The sequence below is a fragment of the Takifugu flavidus genome, chromosome 3, assembly GCF_003711565.1.
Source record: "Takifugu flavidus isolate HTHZ2018 chromosome 3, ASM371156v2, whole genome shotgun sequence".
Lineage (NCBI taxonomy): Eukaryota > Metazoa > Chordata > Actinopteri > Tetraodontiformes > Tetraodontidae > Takifugu > Takifugu flavidus.
The window spans coordinates 13,644,762-13,665,463 of record NC_079522.1 but is presented as its reverse complement, the minus strand read 5'-3'; the positions used below and the strand labels follow the sequence as shown (position 1 = coordinate 13,665,463).

At 44.6% G+C, this 20,702-nt stretch overlaps 1 protein-coding gene across 18 annotated transcripts in view; it reads right to left on the bottom strand.

Annotated features, from left to right (window-relative positions):
• Positions 1-20,702, bottom strand: part of dmd (dystrophin) — a 167,528-nt gene that overhangs the window by 8,405 nt on the left and 138,421 nt on the right. For 13 of the 18 annotated variants that reach the window (XM_057026113.1, XM_057026114.1, XM_057026115.1 and 10 more), the window contains 11 exons: positions 19,943-19,978; positions 10,696-10,757; positions 10,519-10,593; positions 9,590-9,791; positions 9,423-9,508; positions 8,019-8,176; positions 5,506-5,672; positions 3,476-3,587; positions 2,725-2,861; positions 2,187-2,225; positions 1,266-1,331 (listed from right to left, as the gene is read on the bottom strand). In XM_057026113.1, coding sequence (XP_056882093.1) covers positions 1,266-1,331; positions 2,187-2,225; positions 2,725-2,861; positions 3,476-3,587; positions 5,506-5,672; positions 8,019-8,176; positions 9,423-9,508; positions 9,590-9,791; positions 10,519-10,593; positions 10,696-10,757; positions 19,943-19,978 — 1,140 coding nt within the window. The remainder of the gene's footprint in view (positions 1-1,265; positions 1,332-2,186; positions 2,226-2,724; positions 2,862-3,475; positions 3,588-5,505; positions 5,673-8,018; positions 8,177-9,422; positions 9,509-9,589; positions 9,792-10,518; positions 10,594-10,695; positions 10,758-19,942; positions 19,979-20,702) is intronic. The other 5 variants (XM_057026123.1, XM_057026109.1, XM_057026117.1 and 2 more) reach the window with 1 other exon arrangement.

Genomic DNA, 20,702 nt, shown 5'->3' with positions numbered 1-20,702 from the left:
AAGCACGTGCATATACAGCCTTTAACTGTGGAATATTAGTGTGTTTTTCTGTGTTAAAGAGTCCAGGAAACCCAAAAGTGCAAATATTATTCAGCCACTGTTAGTTAATTTTGTTGCTTTGTGGACCTTGGATTAGCCACACTTTTCATTTCCTGCATCTTTACCTGTCCTTCCAATTCAAACATATTTGAGAACTAGAGTTCTCTGCTTCAATTTGTAGTTTTTTTTCTCTTCTTGAAATCTAGTCCACTTTAAGTGATCTGAACTGCAGGTCTAACAGCTTAATTGTCGTATATTAGCAGGGCTGTGATGATAACAGAACAATGGGGCTGATCAATGGTGACGACTGATCCAATTCCAAGTTGTTTTATTGACTTTAGCGCCTAATTCTCATTTGGCGCAGCTGCATTATTTAACACTGAGAGTCCACATGTTTCCCAGTGTTACTCATGTTAGGGTTTTGTACCACTTTTACATAAAATTAACAAATGGGGGAAAGGGTGCAAACAGAATGTGCACATTTTCAGGTATTTTCCTCCAACCAATAACAAAAGATACCAGCTTCAGAATCACTCATTGTCCCTGTGATTAAACGTTATACAGGAATGACTATAAAATTACACTATACTATTATAATCAAAGCACACAGATGATTACAGACACATACCTTTAAAGGCATTTAGATACAAATGTTTCCTGTACCAGCATCTTAAATGCAACGTAGAGGATATGAAGACACTGGCGGTCTAAATAGTAGCCTAAAGACTGCATACATCACATACCTGAAAGATTTAGCTGCACTAATTGAGGCATTTTGTAAAAAGTTCACAAAATCAGTAGAAAATGCGAGAAAATGCTTTAAGTCCATCTATGTTTTCTATGGGATATTTGGTGAAGTTCAGTTCAGTTCTAATGATGGTTTTATTAACAGTGAACGTTAAAGTCTCCCAGAACAGTGTGAGCACTGAATTAGGGCAACCAATCTCCTGTGAGATCATGGCTGCGTGCATGGAATGGAGGGACAGAGGCATCCCAGTGCAGTGTGTTGTGCTTAAACATCATCCCTGAATTCATTATTCCAATTCACATCTATCAAAAGATGGTTCTGGTGTCTGGGAGAATGCTCTGAAGGAGGTGCTGTGTGCTTGTTGGGAGCAGTGGGAATGAAAAGCAGAGCACGAGAAAGGTTACTTTGTGGCGTCCTGTTCACAACACTGCGAGTCTACGCTGAGGGGAGCTGCTGCTGAATGCTGATAATGCGTTACCGGTTAGCATAGTGCTCGATCCGGGTGTGCGTGTCGTCATGCGAGAGTTGAGGGGACGATCCGGGCCTGCAACAAAGACAAGAGACAGTGATGGGGGGAGAATAACATTTGTGAACGGAACCAGAAGGTGCTCATTACTCCTAATGTACACATCCACATGTGCGCGCGCTGCATGAATCCACAGGAGAGCGATGAAGGGCAGCGGCAGTATGAGGCACAGATGTATGGGGTTGTGAAGCACTCTCTAAATAAGCTCCCTGTTTAGAATATCCTCTCCTGACCTGGAATACAGCTGCTTGTACTTCAAAAGATGCAACAGATCTGAGGTGTCACACGCAATGTGTTCAGGGAAATATCAGTGTTTTGACATCATTAGCTGGGACCCTCTGAGGATTCCGTCAACTTCTCCCTCTCATAGTTTAGCCCTTGAATAAAATAAGGCTGTGACTAAAACACTTAAAACATCCCGGTACAAGGGCACCTTGTCGCCTCAAACAGATGTTTGCAGCACAAAGTAAAGTTGGATTCAAAAGTAACGGCCTGGATAACCTGTGAGAAGCGTAATTACTCCACTGTTGGCATGCGCGCTGGGATGTGCATCTGTTTTCCTCTGAGTCTGATGCACTAAACATAAGCCCATTATCAGTCTCAGCCGAAACATCTTAGAGAAGCAAGTTCCTGTCTTCATGCACGGTGATTCTGCTGCAGATACAAATATTAAAATTCCTCCTCCATCAACATCACCATCACAGCACTGACACAGTGCTGGTGAGCTAACACGACTCCAGGAATACTTTCATTTAAACTGGGCGTAAGATGTGCATGGAGATGATGTAAACTCCCCACAGCCACAATCAAGATGACAACGCAGTGTGTGTGTGTGAGTGTGAGTGTAAGAGAGAGAGCGAGCCAGGTACTCACGCATGGTCTACCGGCCAGAAGTTGATCAGAGTGACAGGACTGCAAGACAAAAAATGTGAGATGATGACACGGGAAGTGAGGGGGGACAATGCACAAACAGCAAGGCATGATGGGAGGTGTGGGGTAGAAGGCAGCCAGCTAATGAGAAGTGAGAGCCTGGACTGACAAGAACCAGCTGAGACAGAAATGCGACAGTGCACAGACCAACAAACCACTCCTGTAAACGAAGAATTGATTTTTTTTTTTTTTAAATCCTGCCCATACACAATATCTAGATAGAACTGTGTGACATCCGCATTCTTGTTGTGTGCATGCACTTGGTTTCCACACAAAGATGAAGATATAAAACCATCAGCTGTTTGAGACTCAACACGCGGTCACAAACCCCAGCATCAAACGCAGCGCTCGCCACAGATCACGCTGAATGTGGAACATACAGGCAGAGAATCCACAACAAGCCAGGAAACCGGTTCCAGACGCAGGTCAGAACAAGTTTCGGCACAGCCCAGTTTCTCCGATTTGTGTGTGCGTGTCTCACGTTTCCATGTTGTCTCCCTCCAGGATCGTCTGGACAGGCAGGTAGCCCATGCGTGGGTGTTTGGCAAAGTAGCGTTTGGTCCTGAACTTGTTCTTCAGCACCTTGGCAAAGTCTCGGACGTCCTCGCCTGACGTGGTCTGAAAGGGAGACCACAATGGAGGCTTTGTTCACACACCAACACACCTTTCAGTCCAGGCTGCTCATACATTTGCAGCTCTTTTGCCTTTATTTGCACGTCTAGTGAAGTGAAGTTAATGCCTTTATTGTTAGCTCTGAGAGCGTCATTGCAGGAGGAACAGATTTATCACTCTGTCGGAGTTTCAGCAGCTTTATTTTATCCTCCGGTGTGTATTCAAAGAAATCACAATTTAACCTTCTATTTACACAACTACAGTATATTTATATATATATATATACAGTATATATGTGTGTGTGTGTTTGGGTGTAATGGGGTTTAGTCCTTCAGCAGTTGACAGATAGCGTTTGTGATGTGTTTTGATCTAAACCATATATCACATCCTGTTTATAGTTTCCATCGAGGTCCAGTTTTTCCCCAAATCCACTTATAACATATCCAAGAGACAAAAGACATTACTGTAGTTCAGCAGCAGTCAGTCTGCACGTCTTTGTTCCATCCTAATTAGATGTTTGCTATGATAATCTAATAGACCCAGCCTATTTAGCGTCTCGACATGCTCGTTTCCTGAGATGCTATTGGGTTTGAATTCGACACATCTGGCGGCATTCATACCGGAGTGCAGTACTCCACCATGGGGTACTGCATCTTATGACCCTTGGCAACACGGCCAGAGAAGAAGCAGCTTTGGCAAATGTCATAGTTGAAATGTTTCAGGCTCCGGTATCTGTGGAAAGAGAGATGGAGGGGAGGGAAAAAGAACAAAGGGCGAGAGGGAGGTGTGGGCGGAGGAAGGAGAGAATCAATAACGGAGAGATTTACAGCTCTGTTTTCTCCACAGCAGAAGTAGTTAAAATTCTTTCAGTCTGGTACCTGAATGGGAAGTTTATTCTCTAGCCTTGGGACATTAAAATTTATCACTGCTCCTCTCAGGAGGAGAGCCACCAACAACACAACAGACCCTCCTCTCTTAAACAAATCCCAGGCTTCTTCACTACCGGTGACAAATACATTATAATCATGTCATCGATCATTTATATGAACAGACTGGCTGTTTTTATTGGCCTGCAGCTGCCGGATTAGATTAAAACAACAAATAGCTTCTCAGGCTTTTGCACAGCCAGAGTTCGATTCTGGTGACAGAGAGCAATCTCACTGATGGAACGGCTGAAGCTAATGTCTTCCTACTGGAATAATAACCCCTTAAACAAAAGACTTTTAACACTTGTAAGTAATGTCCTTGCTGATAATGGTCTCCGCTGCAACTTCCCATCAGAAGATATCATCATCTTCGGCTGAAACAAATGCAAAATCTTACTAATTACCATTTTAGGCTGCTGCATGCAGAGATGCAAAACACATTCCTAAAAAATGATCTGCCTGTGACTCATTTCAGGTCTAAAACGTTGAAGGATAGCAATAAACTTTAGTAAAGAGCAGCATAGGCTGATTAAATCTGACTTCCAATCCAGTTTCAATAACTTTCCAGGCGTAGGAGATTTATTTGCAGTCCACTGGCTGCCCCTCAGCATCTCGGACAGGGTTTGTAGTCACCACTCACTCACATTGCTGTGTTCCTTAAATGCTCATGTTTGAATCACAGACTGATTCTGAAACAAATACATCATTTTTTGATGGAATGTGTTTCCTGCTGAAAAACCAGGAACTGTGTGTGTGAACCAGCCTGGGAATTAAACTCAAAGTGACAGTGATACATGAGTGAGACTACTGTATTGGTTTGAGCATTTATTATAACACCTAGCTTTTTGGTTAGAGTTTTGACACATCAATTCATCAGAAACATGCAATGAGGTCAGTGTGTAGCTGCATAATTATCCTAAATTGGCTGGCTGGTTTGGAAACATCTCGTCTCTTTGACCGCTGTATCCCTATTGGGGGTCACAGGGAGGGTACACAATGGGTGAAGGCAGCATCCACCCCTGGATGAGTCGAGAGTTCATCGCAGGGCCCCATATGAGCATTTGAGGGTTCGGCACCTTGCTCAAGGGTACCTCGGCAGTGCTCTGAAGGTGTTCTGGGACCTTTAACACCTACCACGTTTTGTCTGCACTGGGGCTCAAACCGAGAACCCTCCGATTCTCAGCCCAGTTCCCAACAGACTGAGCTGCCACCGCCCTGTTTGGTAAACGTGGCTTCTTTTTTTTTATGATGAACATTATTATTACAGCAACTACAAAGGAGTAAGCAGAAATCATGACCCAAAACATGCCAATTATTAATGCGACGTCTTCAAACACATTCAGAAAGTTCTTGTTTTTAAAGAGCTGCCTAAAAGGCCCCTTCACTGTGCGTTCATGATAGAGAGAATGGCTTTGTGGATCCTGCCAGCAGCCCAGACTGTGTGTGAGTGTGCAACCTATTAAAGAAAATACTTAAAACGTTTCTCTTTTCCTACTGTTTAAATAATGAAGCAGAATAAAGCTATGAAAAGTCTTTAAAAATGTAAATCCATCTGGAATTAATAAGTGATGTTTTCCTGGGATGTTGAGGACACTGAAGTGAAAAGGAAAGATGTATTCTTCAGATGAACTATGTCTTCACATGCAGCTGCCTTTGACAGATGGGCTGTCTTCTTAAAGACACATCTGGGCAGTGCTTGGCTGTAATGGGGTAACTCAACGGACCTGAACCCGATGATGGGGCATTCCTTGCAGATGTTGCACTTGGCCTGGTGCTTGGCGGTCTCGGCAGCGGCCACGCGGTGCAGGACGGGCAGCCACACCATCGACTGAGGTTCCAAGCGCATCCAGTCCAGGAACATGGCGGCTTCCAGTTCAGGTTTGTTGTTGGCCTGGATACAGAAACAGATGACAACATATTGAATGGGCTCAAATAAATAGAAGATATTTCAGATTCAAGCAATAATACATATTCCCCAGACTTTCACCAAGGCTCCTCCTTTACCTTTATCTTTATGTTTAAGGACAATTCTGATAAGATTCCGATTTTCTCGCAGCCAAATTTGAAACTGGACTTTAGATCTTATTCTCTCCAAAAGTTCCCAGCATTCTAAAAACTTTAACAACAGGACACTTTTAACGAAATGCCACATAAACTGACCCATTAGCACAGATACTCATTGGAGCTTTAAATTTGGATGAACCAACAGCTAAAAATAGTCCACAAGGCAAGTGTATAGGAACCACCACCTGCCTGGGAAACTCTAGCTACTTAACAGTCTTTGTCCACCACTTTCTCATCAGAAGGGACTGTAGAGATTTAAATGTTCTATGGAAATGACCCTTAGACGTCACCCGTATTCTGTGTCATGCCCTCGTGCATTCCCTCCTCACCGGAAGCAAAGTTGCCTCCTGCATAAGAGCAGGACGGCACCAGCTCGGCCTCCTGGTGCGTGTCTGTGAACAGTCTGATTAGATCAGAGAATGGAAAAGCTTGTGTTCTCTAATTGGCCATTTAAAATCTGTGATAGTCATCTGTGTCTGGAAAGGATCTGCAACACTGCACGGTACAAGCGAGGCACCTGGACCAATACGTTGGAAGAAATCTAAAAAAAATCCGAATGCTGCCGTCTCACAAATGCATCGTGGTGAGCATTAGCGGCTGTCAATCAGCGAGCGTGTCAAACGTCTTTAGTAACAACACAAGCAAAGCCAGCAGGCGGCAGGTGACACATGCTGATTGTGATTCCGGATGATTATCTCCACAAGACTAAATCCAATGCCTGCTACGCCTATCAAGCTTCACATATCCATGTGTCACACACTCTGTTAACAGTGATAATCGTGGCGCGCTTATCGTGCTCCGCCTTTTTGAAAATTCAAATGTATTCAGGTAAGAAAATCTCACTGGTTTGTTTAGTTTTTCATGCACCAGATGACAGATATATGAGTAAAAGGCTTAAAATAATATCTGGGATCTGACTCACTGCTGTTATATTGTCAGCTACGCTAACATCTGCTGCTTTTGTGACATGACTCTTTTGCTTATGAATTTCTGGTTTTATAAAATGCCTGCAGTTACAAATTAATACTTTACTCTGGCTTTCTATGCATTTTCGATGTGCCCTACAGCAATGCTGAAGCTAAAAGTTATCCTGTAAATGTGTCTCTGACTGCAAACTCACTGGCCTTCCAAAGCTTTTGTCACGGCTCCTAAGCCGAGATTGGCCGACTGATGGCAGGAGACACTGACGATCCCCTTTGTTGAACACATTACAATGGGTTTGACTTTCTGAATACGTTTGAGGAGAACAGCTCAATTTGGTGTCCAAAGTGGGGACTTTAAACACGAAAATGCTGGATCATCTCTGGGAGATCAGGGATAATCCAGCCAGACCGCAATTACTGGAAGCCTCCAGTGTCGTCTGGATTTGCTGCTTGTTTTGTGGCTCAAGGATCCCCCCCCATCTGCTCCCAAATATAAAGAAATACAAAAGGAATGCTGATCTAGAGTACTGGCAACTGTCCTTTCCTCTCTGCGTTGTGACACCCTTTTTTAAATCAACAGCCGCGTGAATGCAGAGCGGTTTATTCTGCCCTGTTTTCTGTGTGTGTGTGTGTGTGTGTGTATTAAATGTCCGTGAAAATCCCATTGCAGATACGCTCTCTGCAGCTTGCCTCGTTTGATTCCCTGCAGGCTGTTGTTCATTCTTATGTTCACAAGAACAAACACAGACACACACTTGTGTCTATTTTCCTGAAAACTGTTTTTATTGTTGTTGGTTCTATTGATTTTTTTCCTGCCTTTATTTTTTTTTAGTGACAGTCTGGTTCTTTTATATAAACACATTCGGTTTTGAGGAATATCAAGAAATTTTCAGTATCTAGTGTGGATACACATGTTGGCAATTGTGCCTATTCACCAACTTAACTAGACTGCTGTAATAAAAAAAAAGCGAAGCAGATTTTCCATTTATTTCTGTGACTCAGGTGGTCTAAAATCTAAGAAACTGTGTTGCTAAAGGATTTGTGCTGCTTGCTACAACATTTTCAGGGGCACGATCACAAATATGATAACAAAATGTGCTTGACTGTGGGTGAAAATGTGGACCTGAAGAAAGCAGAAGAGTCTAAGTCATGGTTAAGCTGCAAGATTATACAGAATTCCCAGGGGAAGATTTTTTTTCTGTGTGGTGCGACTGAATGTGTGGGATGAAATATGTTGGTGCACGACGTACAAACTGGAAGCAGCTGCGGACGGAAGGCTCAATGTTGGAACCGCCAAAGGAGGCCACTTCGCCAAGCTGCCGGGGGATCTGGATGGAATCGTGGAGCAGGAGACCCAGGCGACGCTGGTCACAGAAACCCGTGGCGCTGGCGACCTGTCTAAACAAGACTGAAGGACAGGGGGAGGCACGCGGATGAGGACCAGTGTTTTATGTTGGGCCAATGAGCAGCACGAACGGGGCCGCTCAGTTAAAGACTTTTGTGACTCTTTGTTTGTCTCCGAGTCTGGTGATGTGGGAGGTTTGATCAAATGAGGCAGCACAAATTGAGTTGTTGTTCTGCTGTAAATGGAAATCCAATCTTAACTTTAAATGAAAAACAAAAAGAAATCATCAACAAAAGTGCAAAAACCTCTCGTGGCTGAAGCACAAACGTCAGCACATCGGTCACCTTGAGTAGAAATGAAAGTATGTGTTGTCCGTCGAACAGAGACTCTCATTACATTAGGTCTGTTGCCTGTGGTTGCACTGCTCCACCAGAGAGCCGTGACAATTCTAATCACACACACTCACCTGCTCTGTTTACTTTCAATTAAATCGCATGCGAATAACTTCAACAAACAAGATAACACACACACACACGCACACCTTTTAACAAAGTTCACTGGGAGACATTGGATTAACAAGGGCTGCTTAAACCTCTAATTACAACTTTTCAATTTCCTGTAAGGCTTTCTATTATATTTTAACTGTTTTTCATCAATTTCACACAGCTGTCAGAGGTCCAACACTTTGTTGGAAATGTATTTCCCTAAACCCATCCATGGTCGTGAATTTCGGCTGTCTGAAAGTCGCTCAGGTGAGCTCTACTGAGAACAGGCGGTTTTTAGCCCGCGCCTTTAAATGCTAATCATCCCCGTCTGCTACATGCCTCTCTCAGGGAGTCAATGAGAGGATGCCTCTTATGCTATGGTAGCGTGCAATGGTTCCACAGAAGGCCAGTTTGTCCTGACCATAGTTCCTGAAGTGGTCTGATGTGTTAGTTAGCACAAACAGACTCACAGGAAGTGTAGCTGGCACGTTATCCTTAAAAATGAAATGCAACCACTTTCCCTTCTGTTCATCTGGAGCTGGAATAGAATATAGAAACTCATGTTGGATTTTACAACCAACAACAAATCAATTTGCATTTCTCAGCCCGACCAATGACATCGTGAAACACTGCTATTTTACTGCTGAACACCTTCCTGGATATGAACCCCCCCAGGGGATAATGGTTGGTCATTTTTATAATGTACAGACCAGAAAAAAAATGTGTTTTCATAATATCGGACCATTAAAGTCACTGCCCTGAACTACTCTTGCAGCTGTTTGATATCCTCCAGTCACATCAAGCAGCCCAGGTTTGTGACTCACATCTGTATTTATCTTCCAGGTGAGCCTTGCAGAGAGAGATGATTCCAGTTTTGAATGAAAGAGTTCGGATCTTTCCAGTGCGTCCACTGCCAAGAACAAAACAAAAACCAGAAATCAACACGAGTACACCGAGCCTCTCCAGAAACGCTTGCGTGTGCCAATCATACGTGTCGTAGACGTTGAGCAGCCAGTTGAGGCACATGTCGACACACAGTGGGACGTTGACCAGGTGAGAGTGGCTCTGTTCCAGTCGCTGATACAGGCTGGTCAGGCAGGTAACCAGCTGAGAGATGTCCAGAAGCTGCTCGTTCTGTTTCAGGCCGTGCTGGTCGAACACCTCGCATGCCAGCGGCATGCTCAGCAGGTCCACTGTGAAGACAAAGAGCGAGGTTACTGCTGCTCAATCTACAGATTAGAAGAACCCTCCACGATCACACAGCCAAAGATGTGAAGTGTGAGGGCAGCTGGACTCCAGATCACTAAATCGTCACTATATTCATCTTTATCAGTCGCTGACATCCACCAATGATGAGGAAGAAGCAACGTTTCAGCACTGAGAAATGCCTGCTTAAAATGATGGCGATAGAATCCACATGAAAAACGAGTGGAAAAGGTGTCTGGAACAACCCTCTGCCAGAGCTTCAATTATCCGAATAAATCAAACAGGGAAAATTGATTTAAAAATATCAGGTGCGCCGTGTGAGATTGTAATTTCCAAGTTCTGCCCTGGGCATTTCTGTATTCTTCGGTGCAGTGACAGTGGAGTCACGATACCAAGACGAACCCAACACGGACCGGTTTATTTTTAGAAAGTTTGTGTGTGTATAGTCATCGTGAGCAATATGGCCTGAAAGCACATCAGGCACGTAACAGATCGTAGGCAGCTCACACTCCACAGGTTCAACAGCGAGTTAGCAATCACGTAGACACGGACACACACACACATACACACAGGTAGGTAGATCAAGAAAGAGGTCATGACAAAATCCTATAAAGGAGGAAGTGACGAGGGCTAACTGACTGAATCACGAGAACATAGAAACATTGTTTGACTCATTCATCGTCCATCTACTGGACAGGCTTGGACAGCACTTACAGCACAGGGCCTTCTGGAGGCGTCTCAGCTTCATGGCTGTCCGATAGGCTGAGAAGCGAACGTTGTTTAGGTCGGCTGAAAAAGATAGTACAGGATTAGAGATGAAGAGGAAGGCACTGCCTGCTCCCGTGTGCTATATCGTCCAAGCTAAAAAAAATTTAAAAAGTGGAGTCTTACCCAGAGACTGGTAAAGCTCGGCCATCTTGGGATGATCCCAGCATGTTGTCTGGGTCTGGTGACTGGATGAGACAAAAAAGGAGGAACAGTGTTCAGATGATTACACGAACCCAAGTTAAATAAAAATCTGATAAAACTGTGCTTGTTTTTCCTGTAGCAGCTTTAATATTTTCTAATGACTGAACAATAAGGACTGATGGTTTTTATTTAAAGCCACTGGGAGAGACATGCTGTGTCAAACCCCCTGCTGCCAAGGAGCATCTTATTTTCCCACTTGCTAGATTTAACCTTGTTTCTTCTCTTTACTAGTAGTCCACACTCAAATAGCTTTTCAACTAAAGGCATAAAGCGAAGGATCCTTCGGCCAGCTGGACTCTGCTTGACTTCTGGTGACTCAACTGGTCACGTTTTTGGGATATTGGACATATAGTTTTGCACATCTCTACGGGCATCAATACAGATCAATGGCAGCTTCGAAAGCAGCACAAAATGTGTGGGATTCAAATGCAGAAAACATCAGGGAGGACAACCAATTCTCTCTGGAGAGTTCTGATTAGTTAAATTCACTCTGATACAGACTGATGCCAGAATTGGATGGGGGGGGGGGGGGGGGGTGTAGTAGCAAACAAAGTGAGTATTAAATCAATAGTAATCAATCACGACTTTCTTGAACCTCCAAATGTGAGCTTCCCTTCCTTCCTGCATATTTATCCCTCATCCAAAGGGAAAATCTTCATTACAAAAGCAGTAAACTCAAGATCATTATGAGAGACTTTGGATGATTGCGGTGGGCTGAGGCACCGGCTACAAATGGCATGAAGAGGATCCAATGAGTAGCTGTTCTGTCATGAAGTCTGGCTTGTTCCAGGGCACGATGCTTTCACGGAATGTAAAAGAGCAGGGTAAATATGAGACTTTGATCTCCACACCAGAAAGGGAATGATGTTCTAAATGCTAATGATTCTGTCATCCCAGAAGAAATACAAGAATGAAACAGAAAATCCTTTTGGCTACCACAGAAACGAATCACTGCCGCCGATAAAATAGATCATTTTCCTCCAAAAGCCGGCACTATGACACTAATCCTTTTGTTTATGCGCTTCTCCCCTCCATCTCATAATCTTGGAAAATAACATTGTAGCACAGAACCACTCATCCTCCCTGGATTGCAGCAGTGGGCAAGTGTGACAGGGGAAGAAAGAAATGAGGCGGCAGGAGAATTACAAAGATGGTTGCTGTGTCATTCTTCCCTGACATCCTCCATACGTGACGTCAGCTTGCCACTTGCAGGGGACAAAGCCGTGTATTTGGGCTTTGAGGGCACGCTGCGAGATTTAAGCCTCGAGCAGGGCAGCAGTGAAACACACCAACAGTCGCCTGCTTTTTCCAACCTCGCCTTTGTGCTTGAAAAATGAAGCTCAACGAGTTCTTTTCTCAAGTATTCGGGTGTGTGGTTCGTCTGTCTGTCTGTCTGTCCGTTGAGGTCTTAGCCCAGTCCCCTTTCCATTGAGGCCCTGAGAAGAATGCAGCTCATTAAGGAGCGCGTTAAGGCTGCACTCATCAGGTCTACATGCTGTCAAAGTTTCAACGCATTTAAAAATCAAAGGTTGGCATTGTTTGGATTGTGCCATTAGAGTACAGCGCCACACACAGAGCAGAAAGCCTGTTCTCTGATCTCTGCACCCCATATGTCCGCCCATTTACTTTCCGTTTAATCCCAGCCGGGTGTCATGATCTGAGCTCCAATTTGCATTTCACGGCATCTTTAAACACACGCTATAAAGTAAGTGAAATGCCATCAAGAACACATAAAACTGCACTTAGACTCATGGCAGCAAAAACTAATTATGGCACCGCAGCGTGCACATTCTCCTGGTCAACAGTTCCACTTAGCTGCTGCTGTAATAATTACTGTTAACATGATAAACAAACAAAGAAAAAACAAGCAGCATCTCTTTCAGCCACGTAGTATCTCAGCAATGTCCTTTGCAACAATAATTATGATCGCCAGATATTTGCTCATGTTAATATGCCAGCTGTCTGTTTACATAAGGTTAATGGAAGCCATGTGTCACGGTGAGGAAATTGTCTTTTGAAGGAGAAGCTGTGCGTGTGAATAATGTGTCAAGCTGTAAAAGAGACTGCTGTCGCTGCAAAAGAGTGGGAAATGTTTATCATTTCCCTCTCCGGGCTGGGAAAAGACTACCTTGTGCAGGTCACAAGCTGCTGGTTCTGATTGCCAACAGTTGCAGTAATTAATGTTGCATTTAGGAGGATCCGGCAGGAGCTGCAGCGGTTTCCTTCCCATCTCCCTGCTTCAGATATGTTCAGTACCAAGGACAGTGGCCGGGCATTTTTCCCGTAACCTGTTAAGTTTGCTTGGGTGAACGGGACTAACAGCAGAATGTTTGCATTTGCTGACACTGTTTCGGGAATGAGCGGAAGGCGCTTTTGTTCACGTGTAGAGATGCTTTAAAATGAAAGGTGACGTGTGAAGCAGGTTGTTCGATTGATGAACCAACAGTTTCAGTATAAAATTTCTCTTGAGAAAATGAGTTCTTGTTCCGTTATCTTTCTATGTCAGATGGTTAATAAGTAGACATTTGGCTCAGTGTGAGGTGGGAAACGATTGACTTCCTTCTAAGGGTATGTGTCCATTAGGATTTGTCCATGAATTTCATACAGTTAAATAGAGGCCCGTTTCATTCTCCAGCACACTGAAATATAGGAATCATTTTTTAGATCAAATGTACTTCCATTACTTAAGTACAGGAGAGGCTGGTCGGGTTTGGCTGTGAATGATATTTACAGAGAGACAGTGCTGAAATTAAAAATAGACAAAACACAAAAGCAGATTTAATGAATACCCACAGCCCTTCGACAAGCTTTCACAGCAAAAGGGCTATTTTATGCCCTACGCGTGTGGCCGAGGGCCTGCTGGTGCACAATTGGAGTCCTTTCCGTCCGCTAAAGATGCACGTTGAGGTGGTCACACAAGTGCACCTACAGTTAACCTTTGTTGGAGACCAGACGAACCATCCACATGCAGGGTTTCTCTCTCTGCACTGCCCTTGTTTTCCTCTCTCCTGCCTCCACTGTATCTCTCTCCCACTCCAGATAATGAGGAGAGGGGTCCCGTGGTGAAGAGCTACTTAAAAAAATCCTGAGCTCAGTCTGTGCAAACAGTAGCTCAGTCACTCAGAGTCATTGGCGTGCTGCTCTGAGCCACTCGGACAAATGCCTCTAATAACTGCAGCATCAAACGCAGCAGCTTTCATCAGCAGCTACACAAGACGTGCAGCCCCGCACCGATCTTCCAGAGCAACGCAGGCAACATGCAGCCCTTTGTATGGTCTCAGAAGCAAACAGCACGTCTGCTTTCACAAAGACCCGAGGCCAAGAATGAACTGATGAGTCACAGAAGTGCAGCTCCTCCTGTGAAGGGAAACATGGCTGTAATTGTCAGTGCCCTGCTGAATTTGGGTGCTTTGTAATTGTGTTCCTACCGAGGGCTGGAGCTCTACAGTACGTGTCCTAGTATTCAACATCAAAATTTGGCTCCTTGGTTTGATTGAATCTCGTGTCCGAGTGGTGACCTTTACGCAGAGATCTCTGAATGCAGCACGGATCTGGAATCCCACAAATAAGAAGCCAGTATTCTTAATGAACTTGATTCCCAAACAGAGTCCATCTGCCTTATCGACAAACGTGTCGAGTGTGACTGGTTGTAGCAAGGCCTCATTAAATCTTCCCGTGTTCCTTTCACACGCGATTTACTTTATTGCACACGTATGTCGCTGTTGTTATGCTCTGATCCTCTGAAGCTGAGCAGCAAGTTCATCCAAAGTGCAGATGTTTCCAGCTGAATTTGCACTGAACTTAAAATGCAATTTTAAGTTTCAAACATGCTGGATTTAGGATGGACTTTTTTTTGGTAACCTCAATGGAACAATCCTCCTTTCCTTGGTTTTTCAAAAAAAGACAAGGTAATATCTTTTATTTATACCCTCTCAGTCTGCTGCTGCTTCTGCTGTGGAGGGCAGGAGGCTATTTACTAGAGTTCCCCTAAAAGGATCAATAAAGTACCGTATAGCCTTAGCACTGCATCAACTTCAAACCTGAGATATACTGTCCACCTGTCCTCAACACCTTATCTGTCTTTACCACCCACTGCAGCATAGCCCCCTATAGGAGAGCAACTTTCTGCCAGAAACCTTATCCATTTTCTAGCATTAGCACAGCTACTCACGGCAATGTGCCCTGAAAATAAAGACACTTTGTTCCCAAATGTGAACAAAATTAAGAATAGCATTTCTGTGACTAATGGACACCCAACCTGGAACTCATCAATGCTGCTTTGTAGGAATCAGACTCTCCTGGGTTTAAGAGTAACAACAGAGTTTTCTATTATTTAGCAGCTCCCACCATCTCCCTTAGAAACATCTGAGCCCCGGGACAAGCCAAAGTGTTGATAATGCATTGTAAACTGTCAAAAGATTAAGCATTGTGCAATGAGAGGCTTTGCTGCCTTGCCCAAGGGCATTCTGAATGAGGCCAACCGGGGGGAGGAGAGAAACTGTTTTATTGTGATTAAAACTACATGCAAGCAGCCAAATAGTGGCGCTAATGATTACTAAAGAATGCAGCCGTGGATACGGAGGCAAAAAATGAGACTACCTTTCATTATACAGAAAAAAGGACAAATTTTAAATGAAATACAATAACAGGCTATCCAGGGCTTGTTGGGACTTTTGAACAAGGCGACAATTACTGCTGAAACCTCTGTCCATAAATATGCTCCGTGCCAATAAGTGTTGTAAAAACAGTTGCGATTACACCCGCCTCTCAAAGGAGGTGTGTTTAGAGCCCACAGCAGGCGGCAATAAATTGAGAATGTCTCAGCTTAGTTTAGCCAACGTTTTGCTGACAGATTTATCATGTCCGTGCTGGGACGGTGCTGCTGGACCAGCCGAGCTTGACCCTGACACAATGGCAGCGTCTCTCCTAACAAAAAGGCAATCTGCAGCACGTGCACGGCACTTTTGTTCAATCATATCATCCACAGAAAATCGATTCTGGATGAAATCACCCCACCCCAAAAAATCAGATGCACGAGATTTTTGAGGCTCGTTTTGTACCAGTAAAGTAGACGTCCACTGTCAAGCGTAGCTTAAAACCCAAACTGAAGAGAAGTGTGCGATAAAAAATACACGCACATGTGCAATAGTGCACGGTCCCACGCACTTGCAAACACACAATGGGACATATCACAGTTAACAGGCAGCTGAAAGGCTTATTGTGGCAATGACAGATCTACATTAATGGATCCGCACAGAAATATGAGTATCACTTCTCACTGCAGTCAATCATGGCTCTTGGATGAATGATCACAGGTGGTTTATGGGATATGGTGGCGTCTTTTTCTGCCCATCATTACGAGTGAGCACCGACAGAATGTTTCCTGTGCAACAGGCATCAGAATGAGATGAGACAAAGGCCTTTGGGGACTTGACGCGATGTGAGAAACAAGGCGGGTTAACAGGCATGGAAGCCACGTTCCGGAGCCGGATAGGCGGAGAAGCCGCGAAGGAACGCGGGACCTCCTTCAGAACCGCCTAAAACCATCTGTCAACTTTACAAACGGGGATGCTTGATGTATTATTTTAGAAGAGCTTCAGCAGTATAGGACAGAAGCAGGTCTGTTGTGACAGACGCCCATCAAAGTTTGGGAAAAGTGAACCTGACCGATTCCGACAGCTGTCTAATCAATATTTGGTGGTCTATTGATTATTTCAGCTATTGATGAGTCAAGCTGAGCCTGCCCACCATTAACCTTACCGGCCAAAGCCAACAATCCATTATTAAACTCCCAATAACACAATTTTGGCTGGTTTGCAAAGAGCAAGGAGAGAAAACTTAACAATAATGAGGTGGACATTTATTTTCTATTTCAGGCTTTGAAATGCTGGATTTGAGGGGCTAATTACCCCCCGAGGACTGTGGGAAACGGTTACTCAAACATGCTAGAACTTTTCTGACAGCTCCTGATCAAAATGTCTTCCTCAGGGTCAGTTTGATATTTAGACACTCACACAGGCTCATTTATTCGCACATACAGAAAAACAGAGCATCATTTCTCATACAAACAAGACACCTGAGGAGGGGAAAAGCCTGCAGCCTCGCGCTTGATTCCATCACTGGCTCTGCACGCTGAAATTCACTGGTATAAACCAGATCAGACCAAAACAGAGCCAGCGGTGATAATCATCTATGCTGAATACAAAAGCAGAACACACACACACACACACACACCTTCGCTGTGACAATCATGCCCAAGCAAGCCAGCTCCACTGTCAGCAACTGGGAGGTGGACGTGGTGTGTGAGGGCTATTCATCCTTCAGCTATATTTAAGACATGCGTGCGCGCGCACACACACACCTGCAATTACATTGTGCCAAAAAAAACCCGAACTGCACCACCAAGCCTGCGTTCTCTGCACTATTTTTCTACTCCTGAAGTAGAAACGCACACACACGCGCGCGAGCATGTCCCACTTAACAGTTAGACTCGCACATTAAAGGCAGAAATAAATTGCTGTTTGTAGGGAAAATGGGTCCTTGCATGATTGCACCTTCTTGAGTGTGCGTGCGCGTGTGACTGGAGGAATCCAACACAGCTCAGAGAAGCAGTCTCTCCGGAAACAGCAAGGCTCACGCATCACGCGCGCCAGCAAGCACGCACACTGAAACACACGCATAGATTTACACGACCCCCCCGACGGAACTAATTCGAACCCATTCGAGCAAATCAAAGCCGGTTTATTTGCGCGACAGCAGCAGATGTACTTCTGCCCCAACATGGCAGCGGCTGACCGGAGTCGGAAGTGCGCGGAACGGCTTTCGGATTTGGGATGTGCGCGGATCGGGTCGCCGCAGACCGCACACCACGCACGGTTCCCACGCCAGTGTTCACCAGTAGCAGCAGCCGCGGCTAATGCCCCCCCAAACGGCTCCGTGTGGCTCCACTTGCACGGAAATCTGCGCCCTGCTTTCCCATTCATGCATTATGGACTCAGATGAATCTCGGCATTAACAACTGAACACACCGCAATTTGCATTAGAGGGAGAGACTTGAGAGGCAGAGTTAACATCACAAAAGAACACATTTCCCCCGCGTCCCAAATGAAATGAAAAGCACGATTGTCCGCCTACAAATGCGGGTTTGTGCACATTCGGGATTTCAGGTGAAATGTTGCGGTGTGTTTCCCCGGCTCGCCGCCTGTCTCCTGTCGTGGAACCCCCCAGCCAGTGTGATGTCTGTGTGAACAGCTTTACTGCATTACGACCAGCACAGTTACCGTTCCCATTATTTATCACCGCCTCTGAGGTTCTCTCAACCCCGCACTCACTTCCGAAGCTGCTCCCGCATCGCCGGCCGATCGCAGCGCTCCGCGTCCGCTGAAAATGAATGATTCTTGGGCAGAAGCGAGGCGATATCCCGACCTCCTTCTCGGGCCGACCAAGAGTCCTCTACCACCGGAGAGAGACGTCCGAGATTACGGCGTGCAGCCTGCGTGAATACGGCGGTGTGTGTTTGCGTGAAGCGGCAGGAGTGAATCGCCGAGGCTGACTCGCCAACGCCAACACCGGAGAGTAAAGTTCGCCGGAACACGGCACCAGGCGCTTCCGGTTGGTTTTCAAAATAAGACCGCGACATGACGTAGACGACCAGTTTTAGGTCATTCATTTATCTGTTCAATACTTCTGGACAGGAGACTAATAACAATCATTTACGAGTGATGAAAAGAAAAAAATAGCCAGTTTGAAATGCATTAAACCATTTAGACGATTCACATGTAATTAAAACAGGTATAGGACCGGCGAATAAAATACAATTTATTTTAGATTTTATGACAATAATCATTAAACAACGGCACTTATTAATAGCGCATAGATTAAGAAAAAAAAAAAAAACTCATCGGACAGCTTAATGTCCATAGACAAGAACATTTATTAAAACCCGAATGTCCAGTGTCATGCCATCGGCCCTATTTAATTTTTTTTTTTTTTTTTTAACACAATCAAGTACAAACTATGCTGGAAAAATGCAATGCAGACCGATCAGCAGAGCTGAATCTTTTATTTTGAGATTCACACTCGTTCTTTATCCACCGGAGTGTTACTGTGAAAATTGACGCAGCTCAGTTTGCCAAGGCGGAGCTCAAGGCTCCCTACCTCTGCCTCCCTTCCCCCAGTCCCACACTGTTCTGATAGAAAGGAGCCCCCACGTTTGAGGTTCTCACCTTCCTAACACACAGGCACAGAGAGAGATTCCAAATTTCAAGACAGAAGGATAGTTTGATGCTGTAAATAGATGGAATTTGGAATAACATGAGTATCTTTCTATAAACATTAGAGGCAGAACAGGCAGGAACTGATGGGGGGGGGGGGGGGGGGGGTTGTGTTGGTGGTAGTAGGAGGGAGGGGGTCTCTTTCCTTTGGGAATCTTTGCTTGAAAAAAAAAGTAGGCTATGTTGCCACAGCAAAGTGAAAGACAGCCTGTAGTTTTAATTGTTTTACCCCAACACATCTTTATACCTGACTGCCTGTGTGTGTGCGTGTGTAGGAGTGTGTATTCAGTGAGGGCAAGTGAGTAGGCATACCGTGTGTGTGTGTGTGTGTGTGTGTGTGTGTGTGTGTGTGTGTGTGCTGCTCTGTTACTACAAGTGCTAAAGTTTGCAGACACACTGTAAAACTTGTTGTTTTAAATGGTTGGTGTTCACTCCTGTGCTTGTGAATGAGCATGTTGAGGTAAATATGGTCGTTACAGTAATTTACTCTGAAAATTCAGACTTCCTCGTTCGATTCTTTAAGTGTAACGAGACTGGAAATGTACAACGAAACCTGGAAGACATATTGAGTTCCGCTTGACCTAAGTCAAGTGGCTGAATGAAGTTAGTTGTTCCATAACATCAACACTGCTGCTTTTTCCCTTCAAACCAGCATTAGCCAAGAAGGCTAACATCAACAACAATAAGAGCGATAGTGGAAAAAAACCTTTTCTGGACTTTTCCCCCTGAAAATGAAAAGCCAGGCAGAGGTGTCATTCCCAACTGTAAAGTTTCAAAATGAATGCTGTTTGAGGGAACCTTTGGGAACATGATTAGATCCATCTTATTTTTCATTTGGGGAACAGTGGATAACCACACGTGAGGTATGTGTCGTGTCTGTGTCAGCTGGCACTCACAGGGTCTCGGTCATCTGGGCAGGTCCAGCTTTCTCTCTGCATGTGGAGAGAAGAATCTGTCACTCCTTATTCCCTCCCTCCCTCCTTTCTCCATCTAAGTTGAATTTCTCACTTGTGGTTAATTCCACGTAAAAACTCTTGAGACCAGCCAAGCGTCTGTTGTGAGCTCCATGCAATCTGCGCCTCTTAGTCATTAAGTGTTAACTCACAAGCATCAAACGGCAAGTTGCTGATTGTCAGACTGCTCCTTAAGCAGAAAACAAGCCTGACTAAAGCTTTGTGGGCCCTGTCTCTCCTCAATGATAAAGGACTGTGAGGTTGAGTCCTCCATCTTTGGAACGTCTCACAGGCCCTGGGGTTAGTTTTCCCAAACAAACAAGGCTCAATTAAACTGCACAGTTAATAGATCCACAAAAATCTGGCATCATCACCAGTGACACCATCCTTGCAGATCCAATAGGACACAGAATGAGCTTGTTCTTTTTCTGTGCAGTTGTAGGCACTGTTTACAACTGGGGTTGATTAGATCTTTGGTTTTCTGATGTCAACGAAGAAAAAAATAGATGGTTTTTTTTTGGAAAAGGGTCTGTCCTTTGCTGTTTAAACCTTTTAAAGGATTTTAATAGTTCAGATAGACAAATTTAAAGAATCTGTTAAATGTACAGCCAGACCACTGTTTGTGCACTCTGCAGTGCTTCCAGAGGTTGTAAGTCTGCCTTTGTCATGCAAACACACCCACCTACAAAGCTTCTGCTATCTG